The sequence below is a fragment of the Fonsecaea erecta genome (assembly GCF_001651985.1).
Source record: "Fonsecaea erecta strain CBS 125763 chromosome Unknown Scaff3, whole genome shotgun sequence".
Taxonomy (NCBI): Eukaryota; Fungi; Ascomycota; class Eurotiomycetes; order Chaetothyriales; family Herpotrichiellaceae; genus Fonsecaea; species Fonsecaea erecta.
In genome coordinates, this window is record NW_017387246.1 from 1,326,493 (window position 1) to 1,353,370 (window position 26,878).

Here is a 26,878-nt window from a genome sequence, read left to right on the forward strand (position 1 = left end):
AATCGATAGTGTACAAGCTAATGTACAGAGAAGTATCCCTCCTATCTCAACATCACCTCGACATACGGCGACGTTGCCTCTGCGTCGAGCTTGCTCATTGAGCCTCCTTATGCCTACCACAACTGCAAAAATATAACTCGTGTTGGCTCGGCGGTTGCTCGTGCTTGCAGGGCATCGAGACGAGAAATTGGTCCGGCCATCTTAGAATAGTTTGCTCGCCCATTCGACAACGTGGGGGGCTAGTTGCGGGAGAGGTCATTGTCAGCCAGGCCTGGTTCACGAAAATTTGGTGTTTGTATGCTTTCAACAAAATTTAAATTTCTTGTTCGGGACTTCTCTTTTTCTTTTTCACTCCTGCGCTGATCCCCACATCCGGACGATCTACCAGAGTATGTCTGGCAAGAGGGGCCCTCGAGAGGAGAAGGTAAACAGAAAATAGGTGTCACGTACAGAACCAGAGGGCAACGCAGGCGACAGTGAAGAACTGCACCTGCGCGGTGGCTTGGGCCTCGCCTTCGCGAATATCTTTCTCGGAGAGCTGGTCGTGGGCTAAGTCAGGTTGCAGATCGTTAGCGATGAGAAGAACTTATGAAGAACTTATGAAGCGAGGGCCACATTGTGTTTATTCAAGCAGACACTTACGTCCGGCGAACATCGTGGGAGAAGAGGCAGGGTCTGTCTTGAGATGAGGGCTTTGCGTGCGAGTTGGTTGCTAAGCAAGGTCTGGGACTGTGGAGTATGCTGGTGGGAAGATCTTGATCTCTTGTAAAAACAAGGAGAATGCGCAAGCTGGACAATGTGTAGACTCGGTTCCAAGTACGGAATCCTCTTGTCTGATGTCGATGAGTCGTTTGACTTTCCGCATTGGAGGATGTGGAATTTCTCCGCAGCGGACCACGCCAGTTCGATAGCTTACATCTCTTGCTGCTCTAGAGAAATGCTTTCAACGACTGACACCCAACTACTTCAGCTCTTGCTCCGTCTTCAGAGTGTCCCTTGTATGGAAGCCCACCGTGGGCTATTCCTCTGACTCTTTGAGTGGGTGATTTTCACTCTTAGCCTAACTCTTTGGAGCGGACGACATCAGCCTCAAGAGAAGCCTAACCATCAAAGCCATCGGTGGGCACAACCATCAGACTGGGTTTAAGTCATGGTTGGAGACGCCTCAGAGTACATTGCGGGAGATTCTCTGTTCCAGTCACGAGCGCTGTTGTGAATTGGGCATGCGTTTATCGACTAACCTCGCCCCTTGTGATTTTTGAAATCAAGAAGATTTTTATTGTGGATGTCCGTCAGTTTTGACACCAGACCACCAGATATGTGAGAACTGCATGAACTAAGGTCAGTTCCGCATTCACCATATCACAATTGCGGTCGCCATTAGTCAAAAAGTGAGGGGTGTCTGGTGCCAGTCCGGAAGATTATGAGAAGCTGACAGCCCAGGCCCGACTTTGACTGAGCTGACTCGGCGAGCTCGTCCGCGACTATGAACAACGTGGCACACAGGCTGTTTGCGCGCTCCTATGTCTTCGGAGAACGATCAGCGCTCGCACTGAACGACACTGGTAACCACACGCACTAAGTTTTGACTATCTTCTTCTTCTAAGCCTTGATGATTGTATAGTGGCGTTTTGCCCTGATTTCAAAGACTCGCAACCAAATGGATCAGGCAGATCCGAATCATATGAAAACGAACAACAGATAGAGTAGGGAGTAGGAGATACACCTCACAAGATGAAAGCGGCGAGTTGATCACCTTTTCTGGCTCCCTTCCAACATTCCTCACCTCCACCCACCTAGTCAACGACGCAAGAACCCTGTATTGGATGGCTGTTTGGGTTCAAATGGATAATCCTAACCTCAAACTCCTCGCCCACTACTAATATGATACATCACCAGCATGTCTGCACTCTATGATGATACCTCCCTTTGGGGAAAACCATCATCCTCGCCCATTACCACAATGTATGGGGGCCAACAAATCTGAGTTCGGGTCGCTTCGGTTTATCACCTTCTAGCTTGCATTGGGACCAGTGGAAAGCAACAATAGGCACGCGTCCGAGAGGGCTGTACAACTCTGTCCATCGTCCATCTCCCACATCTTCTGAGACTTCCAGCCTTTTGTTGGGCCATCTCGATGGCGTGATCAATGCTGAACATTCTGGCACACATTATGAGCACAGAGATGGAGCATGTGGGCAAATCTGGATAGATCATCAGAATGGCAAGCTTTGCTCGACGTTCTTCTCTGCTCAGATCAACGTTGGCATGGTCCATCGCCAACCCTCGGCCATCCAAGAGATGCGACAAATTTACTCGCCATCCCCAGTAGGCGCTCGGGACGGACACTGAAGTCGCCGCTAGGCAGTCAAGCTTGAACCCACCAGATTGATATGCATGAAGCGGATGCCGTCAGCTCTTGGTTGGGACTTACTTGCTGTAGTTCCACGCACCCTCTGGCCGGATTGAGGGAATTCATGATGACAGCCAGAGGCCTTGAGCATTAGAGGCTTGACATTGTCTCTTGCCACAAATACCACGGCTTCGTCAAAGGGGTATTCTCTCGCCCTCTCGCCCCCCCGTTTTGTCGTGACGTCCATACCTTCAAAATGGCCTCCAACACTGTCGTCCCTTTCGCGGAGCTCTTCCGATACCTCTCTCGCAAGGGCATGAGGTTCCAAAGTGTCTCCCCCAAGAAGGGCATCTCTCCGGAGAGTCTTACTGTAGCTCTCCACGACCATGGAAGGGCCAGCGAGGCTATCCGAAGGCAGCTTCAAGACACAAACGGGGAGGAGATTCTATCCATCGCGAAGAGGATCAAAAGACTCCTCGACATTTGCCTCGTGTCTATGGCCTGGATTATGTTTGCTCTCAACTCTTTTGACCGGGTATGTGGCCTTGATGGCGCGTGGGTCGTGAAGCACCGAAAGCTAATGTCGTATGCTTACAGAGCAGTCTTGGGAATGCGCGGGTCATGGGCTTGCAGGAGGATTTAAACATGAATTCAAATCAGTATGGCCTTGCCATGATGTTATTTTTCATTGCATATGTTATGGCTCAGGTGCCCTCAAACTACTACCTGGCCAGAGGACGACCTTCAATTTATCTCCCTGGTATGATGGTTCTATGGGGATGTGTGTGCACGGCCACCGCTTTTGTGAAGACTCCATCGCAGCTATACGCCGCGCGATTCTTTTTAGGTCTCCTAGAGGCACCGTTCTGCGCCGGTTGCCTCTTCCTCATCTCGTCCTGGTACACAAGGACTGAGCTTGGAGTGCGGAGCGCGATCATCTTGACCGCGCCAATGACAGCGAACGCCTTCTCGGGCCTCATCGCCTTTGGCATATACGACACGATCGACGGAGCAAGAGGCCTCGAAGGTTGGCGCTGGCTGTTCATCGTCGGTGGCGTCAGCACGGTATTCATCGCCTGCGTCGCTTTCTACGTCCTTCCGGATTTCCCGTCCAACACGCACTACCTCTCCGAGAAAGAGACCGCCGTTGCTCAGCTGCGGCTGATCGCCGAGGGTGTCCATGTCAATGAAAGTGCCAGTGGTCGCTCGCGTGGCCTTGTGATGGCTGTCAGCAGTTGGCAGGTCTGGGTTTTTGCAGGAATGTTCTTGCTTTTGTCGATTGGGGCATCGGTACACAACTTCTTCCCCTCGGTCGTCAACACGCTTGGATTTTCCCGCAATACGACCTTGTGGATGACAGTACCACCGTATCTCGTCGCGGTTGTCGTCACCATCGCCAACAGTCTCTTCGCTGACCGGCATCAGAACGCTTCTTTCCACGTTATCGGACCGGCGGCACTGGCAACGCTCGGTTTCTTGCTGTTCTTGCTCGACCCACCGTCCACACGACGTGGCGTGTGGATTCGCTATGCCGCAGCCTTCCTCATGATTGTGGGCGGCCATTCAGGCTATCCGGTTGTTCTCTCTTGGGCACAAAAGACAGTACGCCGTCCTAGAGAGATGCGAGCTTGTGCCATCGCCGTCATCAATGCCTCTGGAAGCATATCACAGGTGAGTCGAATTGAATCCGCCAGCACTTAGTTGGGCCAAGAAGGAGAAACCAGGCGCCCGACTATGGAGCCGTGCGTCCCCATTTTGACCCCTCGACCTACCCTGTGTACGGGCTTCAGTCTTCGATACTCGTCCGTCGATAGTTCGTGATGCTGATTCACGTTTGCAGATCATCACTTCCGAACTGTATCCAAACCGATGGGCGCCGAGGTATGTCCAGTCGATGTCTTTAAATACCTCGTGCGCTCTAGGAGCGATTTTCCTTGCGATCTTTATGCGCACGGCGCTGCGTCGCCAGAACAAGAGAATGGAGCGAGAAGAAGCGGCCTTTAACGCTGCAGCGAGGGAACTGTCGGGTATAGACGTATCACGGCAGGCGACAGGGCCTTCGTGGAGGTACATCACTTGACATTACGCCTTCTCAACCCCGCTAGGAATCGCCCGATGTTACGAGTCAGAGGTCGAGGAGGACCTAACAGCAGGCGCAGAATCTACCAAATATACAGGAACGTAGAATCTGTTCACCTGATCCAATCAGAGACCATCTCTGCAAGCCCTGCTTTTAGGACAATATCTAAAGCAATTCGACTTCGAGAACCCGATACACACGATGCCTGGCTACTCGTAGAGGTTGCAGGGCAATGAGCCACCGCAAGTTTATTGGATGGCGCACAAGGGAGCCGTGTCGTCACCCCTGATTGGCAGACAGCAGGCGTTAGAGCCGCACTTGAGTCTGGACCTTTTGATCCATCTAGATGAGGATGGCTTGGAATATTGGCCTCGTTGGGCGCCCCATGAAGTTCATCCACCACAATTCGCCATCCATGACAATTTCCCTGCTGAAAAGACGCAATCTTTAGGCAGGGGGCAAGTCCGGCGTTATGCGACGAAAGCCAAAATCGCCCAAGCCGCTTTGAACGACTCCGTTCCATCGCCTTTACTATACAAGGTACTTTGTACGAGATGCCTAACGATCTACCCCAGGGGGTGCTAAAACGAGCCAAGTTGGTCGGGATCCAGCCAGTCCGCGCGCCCTAGACTGCCCTTGGGGCCGATTCTTTTGGCGGCCCCCAATTTCGGATATCAGAGCGGCCCGTTTCATCTCTCAACGTACCTATCGCATTCATTTTCGAAGATCGTGGCTCAGCCACGGGTGAAAGCACTGGTGGCCTTATACCCCAACTCTTGCATTGTTTGGCGGATTTCGATATATCACGATATGGAGCACCCCACTGTTCGAGACGAAGGTGTGATGCCCTGCAAAGTGGAAATAATGGAACGGTAAGTGCAAGAGCCCTGTCACCCATGGCGAAAGCTAGCGTACCAGCCTCGCAACTAGCAAAAGAAGGCCCTGTCTCTTCTTCCCCTGTCGACGTTGTTCTTCAATGCTCATGCGGCCAAGGCGAAACTTGCGCCCACTGTCCTCCCTCGAGGCTCAAGAGACAGTCCCAGCCTTTATTCCTCGAACGCACACAACATATGACAAAGACCTATAACGGGTTCAGCCGTGCTACTACTCGCAAATGTCGAACCGAAATGTGACGGCAGTTGTCTCTCCTTCGGATCCAGCACGCTATTCCACGACAACCTCGAGTGCATCTAAAGAAAAGTATCCAGCAGACACTTCCACCTACCAACAGTTTCCTGAAGTAGTGCCCCAGCCTCAACCCCAAACTCACCTGCAACCAGATCCTGTCTTTCAACAGCAATACCATTACACAAACGGCTACGCACCGGAAGCTGGCCAGCCAGTGTCGCATCCTCTCAGACCCAATCCCTGGGACCTGTCGCCGCTCGCGTTCGGATTGTTGGTGGCAGCAATTACAGCCGTTGTGGTGGGCGGTGCAGTGGGTGGTGGTGTTGGGGGAGCGCTGTCGGGAAAAAAATCAGGCTCATCAAGGTAAGAAGCATCTCTCTGTCCATGCATACAACGAGCTAAACGCAGGCAAGTCCACAAGATTCAACAGTGACCGTCACTGCGAGTGCCACAACAACACCGATGCAGTCCTCATCCTCAACACTAACCTCCTCCGGCCTGCCCTCCCCCTCATCGCTCGAAAATTTTGTCGCACCTGAACCCTACTACGTGGATACGCTGCAAGATCCTGGCTGTGCGGACAGCAATTCCCTTATTGAAGTTCAATACAACACCTCTTTCGATATCCTATGTGGTGTTGACATGTTGAATCACGTTGCCGACGAGAACAACCCAGATTTACAAGTCGCTGATGTTGTGGGGTTGTTCGCTTATAGCCTGACCGATTGTCTGTATGCTTGCTCGAACATGATTCATTTCACTCAGCTGTATGGTCAGGATTATGCAGGCGGAAACATGCAAACGTGTGTCAGCGTCACCTGGGACTACCAGATGGCACTGAGCAACGACAGTTGGAGCGCCAATTGTTGGTTGAAGAACGGCAGCTCTAGTGGTACTCAATGCAATACGTGCATTAGTGGCAAGCTGGTAACTTGAACTGATAAAAAAGGGCATTGTATGGGCATCTCTGGTGATCGCGATAGGGGTAAATACCGGGGCGGGCGTTTTCTGTACCTCATTCTGGATTTGGCGAATGAGACGTTTGTTGCTCGCCAACTAGCCAGACGTAGAGTCTTGGACGCCTTTACTCGTATTTCAAGTCTACCATGGCTGCAAACGTTGCGCCGTGCTTCAAAACTTGAACAATGCCATCTCATTTCGAGACCTTACTCCCAGGAAGGCATCTGTCTCGTCTCCATGGGCCAATAGGAAAGCGGGACCTTGAGCATACTGATTCAGTCTATATCACGTGATTTTCAAACATGACTCAGCCCGACTTGGCATTCCGACTTCATCACTCAGATATGTTGTCGCTTGTTCATGTCGCTATTTCTTTGTATTCTGAATCCCGCAAATTCCAAGGAGCTTGATCCTCTAAACTTCGCTTGCCTCCAGTGCAGCCAGTCGTTATCTCGTCGTGATCTCGACAACCTTACCAAACGCATTCTCAGTCTGAGGCGCTGTTACAATCATGAGTGACTACGGAGAGGAAGCACCACCCCCCGATGCAGAGGGCCTCGACCGACCGGACGAACACGAAGACCAACTTGACGACCTGCATGACGAATTTGAAGATCCCCAACCCGAGCATGATGCTGATACACGCCCCAATGCAGTCGACGACTCCGACGATGAGTCGCTTCTCTCCGAAGTCGATGAAGCGCAATTTGCGGATTTCGACCCCAGAGCCGTCGAAGTTGCCCCTGATTTTGACACGCTGAATAAGTCGATCAAAGTGAAGAAGAGGAAGAGGGCCGAGGGCGAGGAACCTGCGCCGAAAAAGAAGAAAGAGCGGAGAAGAGAGAAGAAGTCACGCCGAGCAGAGAGTGAGGCTTTGTCGGGTGGCGACGAAGTCGAGGGCAAGAGATCGCGCAAATCGAAAGCGGCCAGTGGAGGAACCCAGCCACGCGAGCGAGTGGAAATCAATGAAGAGGACCTGACACCCGAGGAACGCAGAAGACGGGCTTTGGACAGGGCCATGGACGCAGCGGTCAAGAGATCATCAGGCAAGAGAATAAGAAAGGGCGAGATCGTAAGTCCTCCAGAACAAAGATATGACCATTCGGTGCTAATGAAATCCAGGACCTCGAGCAAGCCGCAGACGCAGAGATCGAGGACCTGCGGAACCGTATGATCGCCGCGGCTGAAGCTGATGGAGAATTGGTGCGACAGGGCGAACCTGCCTCCCAGAAACTCAAAATGCTGCCCGAAGTAGTGAGCCTGCTCAACCGAAACACATACGTCCAGTCCATCCTCGACCCCGAGATGAATCTATTGGAGGCAGTACGGTTTTTCCTAGAGCCTCTGACCGACGGCAGTTTACCGGCGTACAACATTCAACGCGAGTTGTTCGCTGCTCTGTCCAAGCTGCCTATGAACAAGGAGACTCTGATTTCATCCGGCATCGGTAAGGTCATCCTGTTCTATCGCAAATCCAAGAAGGCGGAGCCCGCAATTAAGCGACAGGCCACCAAGCTCATGGAGGACTGGTCGAGACCCATATTGGGTCGAAGCGACGACCACATGAAGAAGGTCTGGGCCACGGCGACTTATGATCCAACCCGGAGACGAGAAGCAGCTCCTGTCGCCATTCCAAAGGCAAAATCCACCATTGCGCCGGGCGAGAGAGTGAGCAATAGGGCCAAGGTTCAGACGACCCCCTTGAACTACCACATCGTACCCCAGCTCTCATCTACCGTTCCACATCGCTAGAGACGGGCGCGGGAGGACTGGCAGTTTCAGGTTTGGCTCCAGCCTCTGTATGGCTTGGGTCACGTCACATGGAATCCAACATGTATTCAAACTTATACGTCTCGGCCTTGCAAGCAATGGCGTTTCAACAAAACGTCGTTCACACCATCCGCTTCAGCGTAGTGGTTCGTACTGCTAACGATAAATCCAACGATATTTGGAAAGTAATCGGAAAGTAATCCTTGTGCTTTACTTCTATGTACACATGATCATCTCCTCGAGTTGCTCTCCTTTTCCTTCTTTTCGTTGTCAGTTCGACATTAAGGGTCCTTTGCTTCAGACTGGTTAAAGGTGCCTAATGCATTCTTTCCATTGCACGTACCTTGTCCAGCAACGATGTTGATGCTTGCTGCCGGCCAAGCTACCGACGTGGCCATTCGAGAGCCTTGTGATTCGTGGGTGCAAATCCGCCGACTTCTGTTGCTTTTACCAGCACGAGCATCTCGGGCGTATGCAGAAAAATACCGGGACCTATTGGAGGCACACCTGTTCCAGACAATTCTCCGTTGCCATGATCGCCGAGAACTCACTCAAAGTCTCCTGATGTCGGATGCCCCAGATATAATACTTTTACCACAGGGGACGTCGAAAATCCGCCACGACGTCTGGAAGACTGGAAGACTGGGGCTAGTCGCCGAGAATATCAAACCTGCCCTTTCTGGAGGGCTCAAGGGCGGCGAGTCGGCATATGTCACGCCATTGTTGCTGGAAAGTGAGGTCAAGGGGGGGCCTGGGCGTGCCTGAAGGGGACCGACTGCTTTAAGTGTGCCCCGAGTGTATCCCGGCTCCTCCGTGGAGATGCTAAAACAGCGCATTTTCTCAATGACCATGCCCCTTGCCTGGCAAAACGTTGGTCTAAGCTCCCTGTCAATCTTCGTAGGGAAGGTCTCTGCGGCTTTGCGTGGTTGTTGTGGGCGGGTGGTTCCGGGGCGAGCTTAGCCATCGGGGTTCGTTTCAGACGACCCAGAAGAGGGATGTGGCGTGTGATTATTCAGGCGGAAAGAGAAGCGAGACCAATGGCTGGTGACGGGACTATGTATGTCCATCAGCTTGATTGGCAGCGAGGGAAGCCCGGGTGCACAGTGTGGGAATCACCGGCATCTCCAGGCCGTTGCCCTGATGTCATCGGAGCTCCAGAAGGCAGCAAGCGAGAAAGAGGAGAACGATGCCCGTTTCGTCCATTTTGCTACTCTGGGCATCTCGCTCCGACTGCTTCATTTTCAGTAATTCTGCTGCAATTGGCGCAGTTGAGCTCATTTTCCTTTGCCTGCATTTGCATCCGTTACGTCTTCTGTGGCAGATTGAGAAACATACGATATTCGGTGCACACTCACCATCACAGCTTGTTGCTGGGTTAGGACGAGTTTCCAGAAGAAATTGGCTCAACGCACGCTGACAGATCCCGCACCGGCACCAAGCACGTAGCTTATTCATTTACCAGAACTGTTCCATCATAGGTGCGACGAATCACATACACACCGGTAGCTCACTCCCGGCGCTCTTCGTGCCCTGTGGGGGGGTTTTTTTTGACTAGCTCTACTAATTCGCATTGTACAGACGACCAGTATATATCATTGACCGGTCCATCGCCATCAGCTACACCTGTCTTCTCTTCTTCCACCAGTCCAAGCATACAACATAGCAAAGACCACAACGACTTCAAGTCGCCCCTCACCCAAACACACGCGCACACACCCCATACCCACCTCACCACCTGACATCATCACACCACAACCATGAAGCTCCTCACCAAGGAACAGGAAGCAGAGCACTACCGCCAAACCGTCGTCGGCGGCACCATTGGCGGTCTTGCGGGTCTCGCCGTCGGTTTCGCCGGTGTTGCCTTCGCCCATCGTCGCTACCATTTCTTCCGCAACCTCACTCTTCCCCTCAAAGCATTCCTCGTCACGTCCTCCGGCACATTTACCGGTATCATCAGTGCAGACCACTATTCCCGTGCCTACGAGGCATCGCAGAACCCCAAAGAAGTCGAGTTCCGCCAGCGTCAATCCGAGCAGGCGAGCTTGGAGAGGGCAAACAAAACATGGACTGAACGGGCCATGGATTTTGGCCGCAAGGAACGGTACAAGATTGTTTTCGGCTCGTGGGTCGGCTCCATGTTCGCAGCGTTCGCCCTGGTCAACCGGAACAAATATCTCACCGGCCAGCAAAAGATTGTGCAGGCAAGAGTTTACGCCCAATTCCTGACTGTCGGTGTCTTGATCGCGACTGCGGCATTCGAAATCGCCGACCAGAGAAGCGGGCAGGGCAGATGGGAGACTGTCAGATACATCGACCCCACTGACCCCGAACACAAGCGCATGCTGGAGAAACAGGTCGAGAGAGACACCACCAGCCAAGGGACCGGCAGCGGAAACGACGACCTGTGGAAGGAGATGGTTGAACAGGAGGAACAGAGACTGAAGGCTCGGGAAGAATACGAGAAAGAGCACCACAAGCGACACAAGAATGGCAACGGAAAGAAGAAGCACGAGCAAGAAAGCAAGGAATAAGCGACCTAGCTTTCAACGACCTCAAAGAGAAGGTGACTTTCTACGGGAGCATCCTCTCTGAAACCATTGGTCTTCCGAAAAGAGACCACTACACCAGCCACGATCTTCGACATTTGACGACTGGTACGTTTTGTGTACATTACTACTACCACTACTACAACAGACCCTGCCGACATCCAACCATCCCGACGCCACGAACTCTCAGACTGTTTGTTTGGCCATTCGAGCCTTAATCAATCGTGACTGTTCTCCACAATACGCATCTTCCATCATTTGACGCAAGAAAAAAGTTACATTTGACGGAGTAAAACGGATGAGGAGTAATAAAGCGTGTGCGGCGTGACTTACAGCAAGCTGAAGCCCCGGCGTTATTTGATGAGATGGAGCACGGAATTTGAATCTGGATTACATATATTCATATATATCAGCAGCAGCAGCACCGGCTCGGATGGATGGTGTGCTTGAAATCCTTTGTTTTGCTCTACTAGTCTTCAACATAAATTGAACTGGTACATATCTGACGAGAGAGTGAGAGCACAAAAAAAAGAGAAAAATTGCAAGCTTCCGTTTATGCATCCACTGGCGAATTTCCTCACTGCTCTACTGCAGAAACGAAAATAAATAACTAGTTATACACAAACATAAATTCAACAGAACACCCAAATACATGTCTACAAGTATTGTAGGATCCAGCAGTGAATGAATGATACAACGTACTCATATCATATGTCCGTGTCTAACATCTACCAGTTCATGAAAAGAGCCATCGTTTGCTCGACTGCGAGCTGTATGCCTGTATGAATGCTTGCTTGCTTGCTTGCCCTACCCTAACAAATGCCCGACGAGCACCGCGCCATCATTTCTATTACATTAATACAGTATTATCATCAATATGGGGGATGGGTCCAGAAGAGCTCCCGATCAACCGTCCGAGCACGGACCTGGACGCAGCCTCAATCCTCAAAGTTGGGTCAGGGAGTTAGTTAGTTAGTTGGCGAGCCCAGTCGAATCTGACCCAGGAATTCGGGAATACCCACGAACTACGAACCCGCGATCTGCACGAAAACCTGGGGAAAACGTGTACCTGTACCATCTTCATTCGCTGCCCCGTCTCAAAGCGTCGCCCGCCCAACCGAGGAAGGTGAACCTGCCGGGCTCCAGGGAATGCTAGCCCCTGACGAACTCGTGCATCAGCTCCTTGTCCAGCGCCAGCCAGTTCTGCGCGACTTGCAGTCCGCGGATGCGCTCCATCTCGATCCGGTGCCAGTCCCACTCGCCGCCGACTGCTTTGTCGCTAGCCCCCGTGAGCGGCGCGAGATCCGGTGCTGTTGATGACGACGAGACGGTCGCACCGGTCTTTTCCGCTACAGTCTCCAGCTTGTCGACGATGGTGTCGGTGCTGCGCAGCGTGGCGGGTTCCGGGATTGGGGCCGCCAGAGGGCCTTCTTGAGGCGTTGGGATCAGCGACGGTTCGGAGGAGGGTTTGGCGGAGGTGGAGACGGAGGCGCTTTGCTTCTCGGTGTCGGTGGTGGTGATGAGAGGAGCGTCCTGAAGCGGCGAAGTTGTAGGCTCTGACCCTTCTGATGACGACGACCACGCAGATATCTCTCTTGTCTTCTCGGAGCCGGTACTGCAGTTCTCGGGTTTGCGCGGCAACCATCCGGCCGTGGCGAAGCATCGCTCGGGAGACACAGTAAATCTGCCCTTCTTCACCACATACTTGCTCAGCGCCGACGCGAGGAGGACTTCCTGTTTCCCCTTCCGCGACGACGCCGGGCGGATGAACCAGCTGCCCACCACGATCCATTTGTTGTCCCACGCCAGGATCCTTGAACGCACCTCGTAGCGCTCGTACGGTTTGATCTCCCTGTGGAATGACGTGTGCACGCTGCCCAGGATCACGCTCAGGCGTCCCTTGTGGCCTTCACGCTCGAGGTCTTTATCCCCTTGTTTCAAGCCCGGCACCAAGAGCTTCGTCATGAGCACCGTGCGGCTCTCGTCCAGGTCGACGAAGTAGGTGCTGTTCGACTTGTGCAGGTTGTAGTCCGTCTCGAGGAGCGGGGAGCGCGAGAAGATGGACACGGGCTCGAACAGGGGGTGCACCGAGTCTGACACCTCCGACTGCGATTTGATGCTGCGCCGCACCCGCGCTTCCGTGTACCAGTTCGTGAACATGCGGTAGAAGAGGCGCACGTGCCAGGCCAGTGGCAGGGATTTGAGGTTGATCAAGGTGAAGAGGATCGCGAGCGTGCGCCATGACAGGAGAGACGACAGAGGAGGCATGGCCATTGAGATCGGCATGAACGACCTCCAGGGAAAAAGTTTTGGGTATGAGAACGAAGAAAGAAAAGACTGTGCCCTGCTTGTACTGTACGTTTATAGCCCTATATCGACATTACGGACCAAGGAAGGTCTTGCGCAAAACGTCTAAAAGAAAAAGAAGAGAAGCACCGCAGTGTCTATTGTGTATTTGTCTATGGTTGTCAGCGAGTCAGGTAGAAGGGGTAGATGGTAAGATACATGTAGACAGGGTCGTCGAGGGTCGGGTCCGGAAGTGCGGAAAAACCATATCCCGTGGTTCTCCGCTGGGTCTTCTATATGTACTCGGTACGAGGTACTTGAATTGATACGCGGAGAACGAGCATGTAGTGGTGGATAAAATAATTCTTTGGCAATAACCCTTTCGATAGAGCCAAGCTCACTGAGGTGGCCTGTGAGCATTACTGGACGCTGAATGTAAATCAACTCGAATCTTGACTGAATGACTTTACAACTTTCAACAAGCTGCCACCCTCTACCTCCCGACATTGTCTTCCAAGGCGCTTGAAAAGGAGTGATAACCTTGCAACCAGCTGGGCCGAGTGGCGAAGACCCGTACGGGTCGCTGTCAAGGGTGCCATGAGTCTTTGCCTCCCGCTAAGCTTGCTTGAATGTAGAGACGCCATCTTTGACAACCTGAAGTGGATTCCCAAGGCTGACATGACAGGATGGAGATTCATAGGAACATGAGTCACTGCACAGACCACAAGTGGCGGAACATACCTCATACCGAATACTCATCCCCCGTGGCTGGCCAGATCCCTTGATCTGGCCACGCCCAAGACAATCAACATTCCGTTCACGACGTCTCATCCACGCGAAACATTTTAAGTAGGCAAGGCTTCAATCTCGGAGACCACGCCTGAGACCCTTTGTGGCGATGTCAGATGGTACAGTATGTACCGAGCCCTCCATCCAAGCAACAGGTGATCGGACATGCCCTCTGCGGCAACTGCGCCTCCCAACCCGGGTCAAGCCCTTCCAGCCACCCAGCCTTTCTACCCGTGGTAAGTCCCGCAACATTCCGCAATTATGCTGCAAAGGCCAGAACTCAACCACCTCTTTTGCTTGGGCCGAGAATGGAGCTGGCGCTGGGTAAGCTGGTGGTTGCTAGCAGAGGTCGAGCAGGGATGGAACATAGGTGGGTGTTTCAAGCTGGTCGACATGGAGAACCCCCGAGCCAATCAACGCGATGGAGTCTCGGATCTATGCAGCCGAGTCTAACTGTTTGTGGAATAGGGGCTTGGTGTCACGCGGCTAACCATTGGCTGCAGTCGACCGCATATTTCCCCCCTGATCATCCGGCACAGCTCTTCTTTTCTCTTCATTCCTGTCCTTTGTTCTCCCTGTCACCTCCCCACAGCCGCCGCGATGGACTGCTTCAGCCTCCTCCGACCATCTCAGGAGACCCGTCCAAAATGGACTGGTTTGATATTCTCCTGCGTCATTCCGAGCAACTTACGATCAAGCCTTGTTCCCATCTCCTATAGACCGTAGCCGATCGATGGGGTACCTTCGGGCCAATCTCCTATTCTGCATGCTTGTGCTCCCATCGAGGTCCACAAGTCTTCACTCAAGCTCTCTGTCTTGCGGCGAATTAGACATGCACATTACAGTTCTCTTTGAGAGAGCTGCTCTCCCTTCCCAAAGATCTCAGTCTTTTGGGGGTGCTTGGTCTCAGCTCTGACAGGAGTCTGTGCTTTTCTACGGCTTGCAGTCCAGAATAGTCAGCTTGGCCGTCAGTTTGCCACGCGCGAAGGATAGAGTTCCTATGTACCAATAGAATGCGATGTTTCAAATACCCCTTGCCCACCGCTAACACGACCAGCATGACCGCCACTGACCGGGGTAGAGCCTTGACATCCAGGGGTGTTTGCCGACCTCCATGGATCAGAAAAAAAACCTATATAGAAGCCTGCCAAGTCACTTCATCCCATCTTGCCTTTCTGCAGAGCTTCTTCTCAACTCATTCATTCACATTTTGTCACAGGCTAGTCCTACATTCCTTTGTTGACCTTCCTCTCTTTATCCTGCCTGGCGCAGACCACACGTTCTTTCAGACAGCAGTTGACCAACAAGTCAACGACCGTTCCTTTGTCAGTGACAAACAGGTATTCACAATCCCATTCACCCCTGTTGCTCCCCAACTTCCCTGTCCTGAGCCTGCCCTTGTCATGTGGGGGCAGTCGCCGACACGCATTGTCAACCACCATGAGGCTGCTGCAGGCTTTTGTCGATACTCTTCGCTTTGTCCCAAACTGCCTATTGTTTTTTCTAGCCTGGCTTCCCTTTTATTAATATCTTCAAGCATTGTATCCTTCTTGCAAGCTCACCATCACACCAAAACACCCGACTCACAAGCTTATTAGTGCGATCTGGCTATTGCTCTGCTCAACACACATTCACTCTCATTACCAAACTCACCTGAAAACTTTCATCACAACATCGAAAATGGTGGTCTTTCCGAAATCTACGGCTCTTGCTGCTGTCGCCTTCTTGGCTGCAGCGGCAGATGCTCACATGATCATGAACACACCTGTCCCATACGGCAAATCAACTCTCAACAACTCACCACTTGTCGCAGACGGGTCTGACTTCCCTTGCAAGCAACGTCCTGGCGTCTACGATGCCGAGGGTGCCAGCAACACTGCGGCCATCGGTGATCCCCAGACTCTGAGCTTCATCGGCAGTGCCACTCACGGCGGTGGTTCATGCCAAGTCAGTCTCACTACCGATCTCCAGCCCACGAAGAACTCCAAATGGATGGTCATCAAGTCTATCGAGGGTGGCTGTCCTGCCTCCGCTCCCGGCAATATTGGCGATGATCCCAACGGCACGGGTGCCTCGACCTTCCAGTTCACCATTCCCGAAGGCATTGCTCCGGGCGACTACACCTTGGCGTGGTCGTGGCTCAACAAGATCGGCAATCGGGAGTATTATATGAACTGCGCCCCGCTCACTGTGACGGCTTCGAAGAAGAAGAGATACGCACCAGCTCCGAAGGTGAAGAGACAGACAAGTTTCCCGGATTTGTTCGTGGCCAATCTAGCGAGCATCAACACCTGTGCAACCGTGGAGGGCTTCGATTATGTCTACCCGAATCCCGGCGCTGATGTTCAGTCCGCTGGTACCGGACCATACACCACCTTGGCTTGTGGCTCTGGTAACGACAACAGCGCTCCACAACAACCCACTGGCTCTCTCCCCCCTGCCGCTGCATCTGCCTCTGCGTCTCCATCTTCTCCTCCCGCATTTGCCAGTGGAATTTCTGGGCAATATACGCCAGGCACTGATGCTGGGCAGTCCACCGCTGGCCCTTCACCCAGCGTGGCTCCTGGAAATTTTGCAACGGGTGCATCTTCGGTGATTACCTCTTCTGTTACTGCGTCCACTACCAGCGCTAACGGCCTTCAGGTTATTCCTGTCACAACTCAAGCTATCGCCCCTGCAGCGACTCCCACAGGTGGCTCCTCTGCGGCTTCCAATGGTACCGCTGCAGGTGCATTAACGGGCCCTTGCTCCAACGAAGGCTACTGGAACTGCATCGACGGAAGCAGCTTCCAGAGATGCGCCTCGGGGAGCTGGAGCGCGGTCATCCCCATGAACGGCATGCAATGCTCTCCCGGAGTCTCCTCTGATTTCACCATGACTGCAGCCAACGCAAAACGCTGGGAAGCCTAAATCCACTATTCTTTCACGTGTCAACTGACTGTGGCTTCGATCAGCACTGTCAGACACTGTACAACAACACGATCGACGAATGTGGTCGATGACAATATGTCGAGAAAACCGGCATATGTGGGGAGGATTGTCGGAGTGGAAGACTATTGAGAGGATACCCAACTTGTCCCTGTCCACCACTCCATTTGCATGATTTTATGACATTGTGAGCATCTATTTTTCACTTCTTGTACGACACGAATGCACGGCTCTATGCGAATCTCACACGGCAAATCTTCACCTCAGCGAAAGGGCGTCTTCACTCGGCTGTCTCACATTTTCAAGGGGTTATCAGATCGGGAAAAAAGTATCCTAGAAACTATCTAGGTTTTGGGAGGCGTATTGCGATATTACAGCACTGGAAATTCTGGGGGATTGAGGAATGAATATGGGAGACTGACCCGCAAAACCCGGGCAGCCTACCCAGAACGCCCTCGTTCCCAGGTAGACATGAATGACAAGAGGTTGCAAAACCAAATTTCTAGTTCCGGATTCCCTTTTCCGTTTGTGATTTTGATACTTCTGCAGCACTAACAAGCTTCGCCGACAGGAAAGCCTGATGTCAGATTTTGATGGATTTTGTGCACAAAGCTTTCAATTTCAGTAGCGGTCTCAAGACTAGACTTGGGCTCATCTCGATCCAGTTTCTTACCGGAACCATGCGTTGACCGTCGTTGTTTGCCTCTCCGGTCCTGGGTAGCGAGGCTGGGCGCCTCAGGGGTGTGGCGCATGGGGCTGACTCTGAGTACATACTGTATGAAGTCATCATTCATCTCAGATTTCAAACTGAGGAATGTTCGTATCAAAATGCTCCCCCCCTCTCTCCTCCTGCTGTGCGTTTGTCCCGCCCCAACACATGATCCCCAGGTTTCTACCCTCCAGCGGACGTTCATCTCCGCCCGATATTGATCAAAAGTGAAAAGACAGACAGCACGTGGGGCCCACCAGCACGCTTATTGCCGTGAAGAAGAAGCTCCAGATCCCAGCTCTCCATATCGGCACCAGTTCCGGACACAAATGCGCTGGAGCACGTTCTGCCAACGTCCTCACTTTCCTTATGCCACATTGGTGGGGACCTTCTTCTCTGCTCCATCTGAAGCTTTGCGCCAGCCGAATTTTTTTCCCACCAGGAGCTGGCGTCCTCCAGCAGTTTGCGGACCAATGATGTTTTCCTCGATTCTCACGTGTATACGCTCTGTACCCTCAAACTGGTGTAGAGGGAAGAGCCGTCGACAAGCTTGATCGAAGCTCTTGCGAAGCTTTCTAGCTATGCAAGCCGAAGGAGGAACGCTTCCAACGTGGCTTTTGCTTCCATAACGATGGATTCTCGTGCTCTGTCTCTATATATCACAGCCCTTTCCTCGAGCACGGAGGTGGGTTGTGCAGCTATCTCCTTGTTTTTTGTGCCACGGAACGATGGGTGTGCTCAGGATCGTCCTCGCCACGCTCGTTGGCGCGTCGGGCGTCCTCGCCGCTGTACGGCCCTACTCGTCTGCCTACCTTGAGAAACAGTTTCCTCAAACCTTCACCGACTCGTACAACATCCTCAAGTATGTGGGTGGCATCGGCCCGTACTCAGACCGCGTGGGTTATGGGATCGACCCGAACCCTCCGCAAGGCTGTGCGGTTGACCAGGTCATCATGCTGATGCGTCACGGGGAGCGCTATCCCGACACCACGACGTACGGGAAGATTGAAGCCGTGCTCAACAAGCTGTATGCGGCGGGAATTTCTCAGTGGTCCGGTGACCTCGCCTTCCTGAACGACTGGACGTTCTACATCGACGACCCAGGCTACCTTGAGCAGGAGACGTTCTCGGGCCCGTATTCGGGGCTCCTCCATGCCCTGAAACAAGGCACCGAGTATCGCGCCCGCTACGGCCATCTGTGGGATGGCGACGCCGTGGTGCCCATCTTCGCCAGCGACTACGAGCGCGTCATCGAGACGGCCAGGTACTTCGGCATGGGCTTCTTCGGGTACAACTACTCCACCAACGCCGCGATCAACGTGATTTCCGAGAATGCCACCCGCGGAGCAGACAGCCTGACGCCCAGCTGCCCGGCCGACACGGGGTTGTTGGCGTGCTTCTACGCCTCGAGGACTTTACCCCAGTTCAGCGTGGCCGCAGCGAGGTTGAATGCGCAGAATCCAGGCCTCAATTTGAATTCGTCGGACATCACGACGCTGATGGGTAAGGTCTTCGTCCCGTCTCTGCCCTTGCAGGCTATGTATGGCCAAACGCAGAAATCACTGACTCGGTATTATCTGCCCTATAGGCGTTGCTCCCTACGAGCTCCAAGCCCGTTCATATTCCCCGTGGGTGGACGCATTCACGCTCGACGAGTGGGTGGCATTCGGGTACATCCAAGATCTAAGCTACTACTATTGCTCAGGGTACGGCGTCTCTATCCAAGCCTGTGCTTGCTTGCCCTGCTAACGTTCCAACCCTCTCCTTCTCTTTAGCCCTGGAGATCCTTACGAAGTTGCTGTCGGCCAAGTGTTCGCGAACGCGTCCCTCGCACTCCTCGAAGCCGGCCCAAGCCACGGCACGATGTGGTGGAACTTGTGAGTACAACCCCCAATCCTCGCACCTGTGCAGAAATGAATCTGACCATCTATTCCTCCGCCTTGCCAGCGCCCACGACGCCAACATCACCCCCGTCGTGGCGGCGCTGGGGCTGGACGTGCCCTCGGCGCCGCTTCCCAACGACACGATCCCGTTCCCGAATCCGTACCGGTCGACCGACATCGTCCCCATGGGCGGGCACCTCGTACTGGAGCGGCTCTCGTGCAACGCGACCGCGGCCCCGACGCCCGCGGGGGTCTACATCCGCGCCCTCATCAACGAGGCCGTCGTGCCCTGGCCGACGTGCCAGTCCGGGCCGGGCTACTCGTGTCCGCTGGCCAACTACAGCGCCATGATCGCCCGCGGGCCCGACTTCGTGAGCATGTGCGATATCTCGGCGCATGGGTATCCCGAGTATCTCGACTTCTGGTGGGATTTTAACACCACCACCGTGCTGAATTTCCAGAACGGGAGCATTCCCTGGCAGCAGACTTATACCCACGTGAATGGATGAGAAGGAAGGGGAGTGCAGACTGCTCGCTGGGTCCTAGTGAGGGCATCTATCTCCCAACAAAGAGATATTGTACATAGATCGATGAGTAAATTAGAGCCAATTTATCAGAGAAAAAAAGTGTAACGCCGACGTGGCAGATTCAATGCCCGGTACATAGAATCTGTATTGTCAAGCCCAGACTACCTATCCTATCCTATCCATGAAACAGGGGCCTGCCTGGTTAATCCTAGAGGGTGAGCGAAGGCAGCTTTGACCTGAGCTTTAACTGAGCCTTTGACTGAGCATCACCGATTGCTCCTTGGGAAAACACACCGCGGCCTAATATAGCCGCTCGCGATCGGCTATAGACGATTCTGATCCTGGGTTGACTTGCTCAACCAGACTTCTTGCCCCGTCCTTGGAAACCTTCCCGCCGGCGTTCGCCAACCCCCGTTCCATGGCCGACTCCTGAGCCACCTTCTCACGTCTGAAAACTTCGTCGACATACGATTTGAATCGACCGTGTGAATGATTTTGTTGCTCTGTGACCCGTTTCTTGTCTTCCGGTGTGGAACTGTTGCTGTTTCTTTCGCCGCTGTTCTCGATGTTGCCCTTGTTGTTGCTGTTGTTGCTACCTTCACCTCGACTCCACCTCTCGAAGTAATCTAGGACTGTATTGATCTTAAAGGCCACGATAATCAACGGAACAGCGAGAGCAGCGCTCGTTCCAACTGTTCGAAGGGTCAAAATTGCGAAATACCACAACTTTCAGACATCGAGGAGAAAAGACGTACATATCCTCGAAAATATCCATTCGGATGGATAACTAACGTTGTCACTTTGGTCGTGCGGGAATGATTGGATATTCAATGCGTATAGAGACGCCAAAAATGACATGGGAAGCTGAACACAGAACTGGATCAGAATGTAGTCAGAGAGCGGTTGCGGCGGATAACGCTCACGAATACAATTGTGACGATGGTGAAAACCATAATTGTTCTACCCTGTTGCGTCGTCGCGGCTGCCTGCTTGCGTGCTTCCGCGGCTTCGAGGATGTTTGCATCCTTCTGCTTGAGATCCAGTAGATGATTCATCTGCTTGTATCAGTGGCTATCCATCGCAATCGATGAGCAGAAATTGCCTCACCGCGTCATATGCCGTTCCGATATCTCGTTGCATCTTGTTGATCCGCGCAATTCGCGTGTCGATGTTGCTCCGCTGCCGGTAATAGTTGAGTATGCGATCATTTGTGTCATCTCGCTTTCCTTCAGAATCATGCACAGTGGCTAGTTGAAAGAGCTTTTTCAGCACATCATCTTGATCAGCACAAATGCTCCGAAGAATGTTAAGCTCATCACGTATATCTTTGATCTCTTCGAGAAGCTCAATTTCGTTGTCCAGCCGAAGCTCCAGATTTGAAGAATGACTGTCGCGGTTTGTTTGCGTATTGTTGTGCCGAGCGGCAATGTCTAGCCTGAAATCCTCAAAGAATTGAACCTCTTTGTCCATCTGAAGAAAAATTAGCATACCTTGGGAGACATTAATCTCAGTGGGGAAACTCACCACGACACCAATAGAGTTTGCAAATACATGGAGGAAGGATTCAAGGGTGCTCGATCCCCGTCGTCCATCGGGCTTGACCTTGCATTGGTCTACAAAATCCGTACAAAACGACGTTATTAAAGCTGCCATGTGATATACGTTTCGAATTGGCGGTTTGTGGTCTTCGCTGACGTGCTTGCTTATTCTGCGAACCAAGCGGTCCTCACCATTTCCTGTCTCAGTTTCTGCCCTTGCCCCTTTCTTTGGATTTTGGCCCCATCGGTCAGGAAAGCAAGTAATGATGGTTTCTGGAGGGGAGAATCAAATACTGCATCACACACATGTCATAGACAATACGCACCGTCGTCAATGATCCAAAGCCATAATTGGTCTACCATGCACATTCGAAAATCTTGACTGTCGACATCTGGGGTGCGTTTTTCAGGAGACGAGGCGGAATCCGAACCAGTATTTTTCCCACCGGAGCCTGAAGATTTAGACCGTAGCAAGTCAAGAATGCGTCGGAAAAGAGAGACATTCTGGTTGTCAGGCTGGCTCTGCTTGTCAGGTTGGTTCTCATCGCCTCGCAGCCGACTCCATTTGTCCTTCTGATAGCGCCGCACCACTTGATCCACGTCGCGTCGTCTTGTGTCTGGCAAGGAAGAGTAGTAATATTGATCCAGGGTGCGAGGCACGTGGAGATGATGAGTTTTGACATCGTCCTCATCCGACAAACCCAAATAACATTGTAGCAGTTTCGTCTCCTTGACCGTCTCGAGGTTTCCAGAATAGATTTCCACAGCCTCTTGTAGACTTTCGAGACAGCTGAAGACTGACAGAGAAAGATATTCCTTAAAACCATTCTTCAGCTGGTTGATGGCTTTGTCAAGGCATTCCTGTTTATTGTCGAGTTTGGCCTTTTCAGGACCCCCTGATGGGCTCATTGGATCAGAAATCAGCTGTTTGGGGGCTGGGGCGGCTTTATCATGGATGTTGTTTATAGCATCTTCAACTTCTGATAGCGCCCTCACGCAAGCGCTGTTAAAGGGAGAGGTAACTCCCCTGGGGCGATTTTTCTCCTTGCTGAGCTGTATCCTGGCTTCGCTGATGCTTAAACTCAATATAGCTTTTTTGAGTTCCGAATAGTCAGGGTTATGTGGGTCTGGACGTCGTTGCGCCTCCTTAACCATTCTAATAGCATTTCGCCATTGCTTTTGGCCCTGGACACTCTCCGACGTCACGAAGGGTAGCTTTGAGTAGTTAGCAAATCGCAGCAAAAATCCGACATTACTGTGTATTCAATTTACCCAAATTGCCATTTTGCATCCCTTCAGGCCAGTCATTCCTCCGGTGTCGTACACTCTATCTTTCTCCCTTTTCTTGGTCGTCTCGGTACTTTGCCCTGCTTTCGTGGACGGGGTGGGCTTCTTCTGCTCAGCCCCTTGAGCTAGCTCGCCTCTGACTTGGGTTTTCGCTGCGCCAGGGACTTCTTCATTACCCGTTCCATCTGTCCTGACCCTTGCTTGGGCCGGGCCAGAACCGGCTGCGTTGGCACGAGACATCTGTGACTCGGAGTTTTTGACGTAGTCATTGACGGAGCTTTCGAGGGTGGCATTTTTCTTTTCTGAAAATTTCGGGGAGAGTCCCTCCTGACGTTCTGGCGCCTGAAGACTTGGTTTTCTCCGTTTTTCTGGCTCCTCCTGATTAGGGAGTTCCGGCCCCTTCGATTGTGCATCTGTCTTTGACACCGTCTGTTGTCTCCAATTCGCGTAGATGTAGCTTGCCTCTTCACTGGAGGTAAAGTCCATCTGATCAAACTGAAACATAGTCAATGATTTGGCCAGGCGGAAAAAAGGTATGGTAAAGTATCTCACTCGCAGGCCGGCGTTCATGAACCGGCAGTGTGGATCACCCAGATGTTCCCCGTCGCGACGGTTTTCTGCTATAAAGTTCTGTACTCGAGAATACTCCTTATCTGTTTTTTTCTTGACTTTATAGATCTTTTGCACAAGGTCCTGGCAAAATATCAGGGGACAAGCTCGACAAGTTAGTAGGACCGTTTTTACCTTAAGCCAATGCCACTGCCCAGCAACAGTCAGAACAGACATTAGTCGAGGATAGCACCAAAACTCACATTATTTGCCGGAAGATGGATCCACCTGAATCGGAGTTGAACCTGCTTCATGCCCCATACCCGCAGATGGTCAGACATTATCTTCTCTGGTCCCCTTCCATATACGATGTCGTAGACGCTTTTCTGTTGTTCAGAGGTGGTGTCTATTCCCTCAGAGAGATAAAAATCGACGATATTCGCTGTGAAGGCTTCGCAGACATCAAGTTCTGGCCCTTGCTCTGGTGTGTCTGGAAAACTTAGAGGAGCGACCTTTCGAGGGGCCCGTAAAGGACTATCAAAAAGCCGCTCGATCAGTTCCTTGTGCATTTTACGAGCCAGCTCAAGAGCCGATGTCCCGTTGTCGATTTTCTCCTCGGGGTTGGCGCCATTGAGCAGCATCTCCTTAACGACATCTGTGTTGTCATAGTGTACTGCCCAGTGAAGTGGAGTCCATTTGTTCGTCTCCACATCTGGATCTGGCGGATCTGACATCCTCTGCAGTAGATCCTGAGCGATTGTGTTGTATCCCCTCCTCGCAGCAGTTGTGAGTGCTTTTAGTCCATCTTCCTTTGAGAGCATATTTCCTTTATCACCCACCAGCCTCTCCGCCAGCATTTTCACAAGCTCTTCTTGCTTTCCAAATACAGCCCAGTACAATGGCGTCGTGTCCTGCGGGCTACGTTTCTTCAAAAGAGTGGAATCAACATCTAGGATCTTGTTCAATAGATCCTGATTCCCATTTCGAGCTGCCCATTGCATCGTGCATTGTGCTGAACGCGTCGAACTCTTCCAGCAACTGCTGTTCATCAACAGCATTTCTCCAATCAACTCGATCCGCTCCTCTGGCATGACGACTTGGCTCCTTTCTTCCCCAGGTCCAGGAGCAGATGTCAAATCTGCCTCCCGGTCTACTAGAAGTTGCACCACGTCTTTTGCACAGCTACTTCCGGCTGCAGCAAGCGCGCAGTCCTTGTCGTCGTCCTGAGCAGCGATCGAATCTTGATCCATTTTATCCAAGAGTAGTTTTACCACCTCAAAACAACCGCCCGCACAAGCATGGTGTAGGGACGTCTTTCCTTTCTTATCCTCGGCAGTAATCATCTCTGCGCTTGTTTTCTTTAATAACGATTCCATTGCATCTTTTCTTCCTTTAGCGGCAGCCCAGTGTAAGACAGTCCAATCGTCGTCGTCCCTGGCATTGCTGTCAACCTTGTGTTTCAGCAGTTGTGCAATGGCGTCCGTCCGATTATTAAAAGCAGCAAGGTGCAATGGCGTTCCCCCATCTCGTTGTCTTGCCTCATGGTCTGCACCCTTTTGAATAAGAATACCGATCAATTCTGCATGACCTTCAATGCTGGCCCAGTGCAAAGGCGTGCATTTATCATCATCCTTTGAATCGAAATTCGCGCCTTCATTCAAGAGGTGCTGAACGACATCTTTTTTTCCCATCCTCGCCGCCCAATGTAATGCCGTTAGTCCATCCTCTGATCTCGACTCAATGGCGACATGCTTCGTCTTCAACAGCAGCTCGACAACCTTTGTAGAGCCTTCTTTGGCAGCCCAGTGAAACGGTGTCATGCGTGTTGCGTCTTCCGCATTGATATCGGCACCATGATCGAGAAGAAGTCGTGTAACCTCTTCTTTCCCAGCTTTAGAGGCGAAATGTAGAGGCGTCAAACGTCCATGTTCCTTGGAGACATCAAAGCCCCTCTCATTTATTAAAAACTCTGCAACCTTCCGCTGTCCTCCGGCTGCTGCCCAGTGCAAGAGAATCATGTCCTTAGAATCTTCAGGAACAAGTTTGTTTATCAACTCCTGTACTAGCGACAATTCACCGCTATAGGTTGCATACGCTAGACCTATCCTTGCGGCTGTATTTGGGGATTTGAGCGAGTCGTCCTGGTGAGGTAAGTGTCTGACAACGTCGATCTCTTCGCATTCGAAAGCCTGGTATAATGCTGTTTTTTGTTCCTTGTTCAAGGCGCTCACATCGACTCCGCACTCGAGTAAAAGCTTGACGATGTCTCCCTTGCCACTTTGAGCGGCTACATGTAGAGCCGTCTCACCCTTACCATTTCTTTCATTCACACGCCGAGCCGTCTCTTCCCGAGTGATTCTGATTGTCGTACTCTCGCCCTTACCAAGTAGAAGTTTGACAATTTGTAAGTGGTTTTCTGACACTGCTCGATGGAGAGCTGTGTCTCCCTCCGTGGTTTGGATTCCGACATCTGCACCCGCCTTCAGCAGCAACTCTGTGATCTTTTCCTTTCCACTTGCAGCAGCTTGGTATAGGGCCGTCTCCCCATCGTCGTCTTGCGCATGGATATTTAGATTGTGCCGGGCGAGCAGAATGCGTGTAACTTCTTCACTCCCGCACAGTGCGGCTATGTGGAGAGCAGTGCAACCAAACGCGTTCTTCGTCCCGATGTCTGCCTCCTTTTTAAGACAGCGAACTAATCCCACAACGTCACCGTCTTTTGCAGCTTCCAACAGCTTCGCGTCAACATCTTCCTTATCTCCTTCGATATCAGGTCCACCGTCTTGCTGAGGCTCCGAAGGGGCAGTAGAATCTGCCATGATGACCGATGCCTGATGCGTAAGGCTGAGGCTTGAGCGCGGGATGTCAATAAGTGCCAGAGTGTGATTGAAGAACCGTAGACCGGCTGACAATTTTGCGCAATTCGACGAATGCAATTCTGATGTCTTGTTGCACAGCGAGAATGGCAACACAGAGAATATTCATTCCAAAGACAATCTCGGAAGAAGGACAGCGGCTGCAATTCCAAGCTTGCGCACATCGCTCACCTGTCCAGAGCGCCATGGGAGAAGGACATCACATCCACATGCGGCTGCAGCTTTGAATCTCCAATCGCAGGGTAATGAGCACCATCTTGCTGCACCCATCCTTGAGAGAGATGCCCAGGTCCAGTTTCGAAGGCGTCGTTGATTGGCTAGGATACGGCTCCTTACTGAGCAGTGCTGCAAGCTCTAGCATTTCTGTCTCCTTGCAGCGTTTGGTGCGATTTTGGGGAGGGATCTGGACTGGGGGACAACCTATCGGAGTTTGGGGGTTGCGCCTCTATTGAAACCACGGGGTTGCACCGCCTTATCGAATCCAACCACGTCGTAGTGGCTTCAAGCACCCAATGTACATTTGTGGCGACTTCATCAGCACCAGCATGGTGACCAAAGGACAAACCTCTTGGTTGGCCATTTGCCTCAGCTTAGCCTAAAATCTGCTAGTGCCTACTTAAGCCGCTTTTCTGAGGGTTGTGTACATGGCCGGGTTCGTACTCGACT

The 26,878-nt window shown here is 52.2% G+C and overlaps 9 protein-coding genes across 9 annotated transcripts; 6 read left to right on the top strand and 3 right to left on the bottom strand.

Annotated features, from left to right (window-relative positions):
- Positions 1 to 313: 313 nt before the first annotated feature.
- On the bottom strand, positions 314 to 655 carry AYL99_03724 (hypothetical protein; the record flags this gene model as incomplete). Its single annotated transcript, XM_018835238.1, has 3 exons — positions 314 to 381; positions 451 to 549; positions 643 to 655. 3 exons carry the CDS (start codon positions 653 to 655, stop codon positions 314 to 316), a joined length of 180 nt encoding a protein of 59 aa, XP_018694888.1.
- Positions 656 to 2,609: 1,954 nt separating this feature from the next.
- Positions 2,610 to 4,433, top strand: AYL99_03725 (hypothetical protein; the record flags this gene model as incomplete). The annotated part of the gene is made up of 3 exons (XM_018835239.1): positions 2,610 to 2,888; positions 2,951 to 4,024; positions 4,194 to 4,433. The coding sequence occupies 3 exons, from the start codon at positions 2,610 to 2,612 to the stop codon at positions 4,431 to 4,433; spliced, it is 1,593 nt and encodes a 530-aa protein (XP_018694889.1).
- A 1,114-nt stretch (positions 4,434 to 5,547) lies between these two features.
- On the top strand, positions 5,548 to 6,497 carry AYL99_03726 (hypothetical protein; the record flags this gene model as incomplete). The annotated part of the gene is made up of 2 exons (XM_018835240.1): positions 5,548 to 5,924; positions 5,975 to 6,497. The coding sequence occupies 2 exons, from the start codon at positions 5,548 to 5,550 to the stop codon at positions 6,495 to 6,497; spliced, it is 900 nt and encodes a 299-aa protein (XP_018694890.1).
- Positions 6,498 to 7,032: 535 nt separating this feature from the next.
- On the top strand, positions 7,033 to 8,273 carry AYL99_03727 (hypothetical protein; the record flags this gene model as incomplete). Its single annotated transcript, XM_018835241.1, has 2 exons — positions 7,033 to 7,593; positions 7,644 to 8,273. 2 exons carry the CDS (start codon positions 7,033 to 7,035, stop codon positions 8,271 to 8,273), a joined length of 1,191 nt encoding a protein of 396 aa, XP_018694891.1.
- A 1,775-nt stretch (positions 8,274 to 10,048) lies between these two features.
- On the top strand, positions 10,049 to 10,825 carry AYL99_03728 (hypothetical protein; the record flags this gene model as incomplete). Its single annotated transcript, XM_018835242.1, has 1 exon — positions 10,049 to 10,825. One exon carries the CDS (start codon positions 10,049 to 10,051, stop codon positions 10,823 to 10,825), a length of 777 nt encoding a protein of 258 aa, XP_018694892.1.
- A 1,167-nt stretch (positions 10,826 to 11,992) lies between these two features.
- Positions 11,993 to 13,108, bottom strand: AYL99_03729 (hypothetical protein; the record flags this gene model as incomplete). Its single annotated transcript, XM_018835243.1, has 1 exon — positions 11,993 to 13,108. One exon carries the CDS (start codon positions 13,106 to 13,108, stop codon positions 11,993 to 11,995), a length of 1,116 nt encoding a protein of 371 aa, XP_018694893.1.
- Positions 13,109 to 15,595: 2,487 nt separating this feature from the next.
- Positions 15,596 to 16,825, top strand: AYL99_03730 (hypothetical protein; the record flags this gene model as incomplete). The annotated part of the gene is made up of 1 exon (XM_018835244.1): positions 15,596 to 16,825. One exon carries the CDS (start codon positions 15,596 to 15,598, stop codon positions 16,823 to 16,825), a length of 1,230 nt encoding a protein of 409 aa, XP_018694894.1.
- A 1,455-nt stretch (positions 16,826 to 18,280) lies between these two features.
- On the top strand, positions 18,281 to 19,944 carry AYL99_03731 (hypothetical protein; the record flags this gene model as incomplete). The annotated part of the gene is made up of 4 exons (XM_018835245.1): positions 18,281 to 19,055; positions 19,141 to 19,258; positions 19,328 to 19,429; positions 19,500 to 19,944. 4 exons carry the CDS (start codon positions 18,281 to 18,283, stop codon positions 19,942 to 19,944), a joined length of 1,440 nt encoding a protein of 479 aa, XP_018694895.1.
- Positions 19,945 to 20,262: 318 nt separating this feature from the next.
- Positions 20,263 to 26,155, bottom strand: AYL99_03732 (hypothetical protein; the record flags this gene model as incomplete). Its single annotated transcript, XM_018835246.1, has 10 exons — positions 20,263 to 20,654; positions 20,718 to 20,838; positions 20,892 to 21,017; positions 21,070 to 21,432; positions 21,487 to 21,773; positions 21,827 to 22,715; positions 22,773 to 23,282; positions 23,340 to 23,480; positions 23,532 to 23,546; positions 23,600 to 26,155. The coding sequence occupies 10 exons, from the start codon at positions 26,153 to 26,155 to the stop codon at positions 20,263 to 20,265; spliced, it is 5,400 nt and encodes a 1,799-aa protein (XP_018694896.1).
- Positions 26,156 to 26,878: the final 723 nt, after the last annotated feature.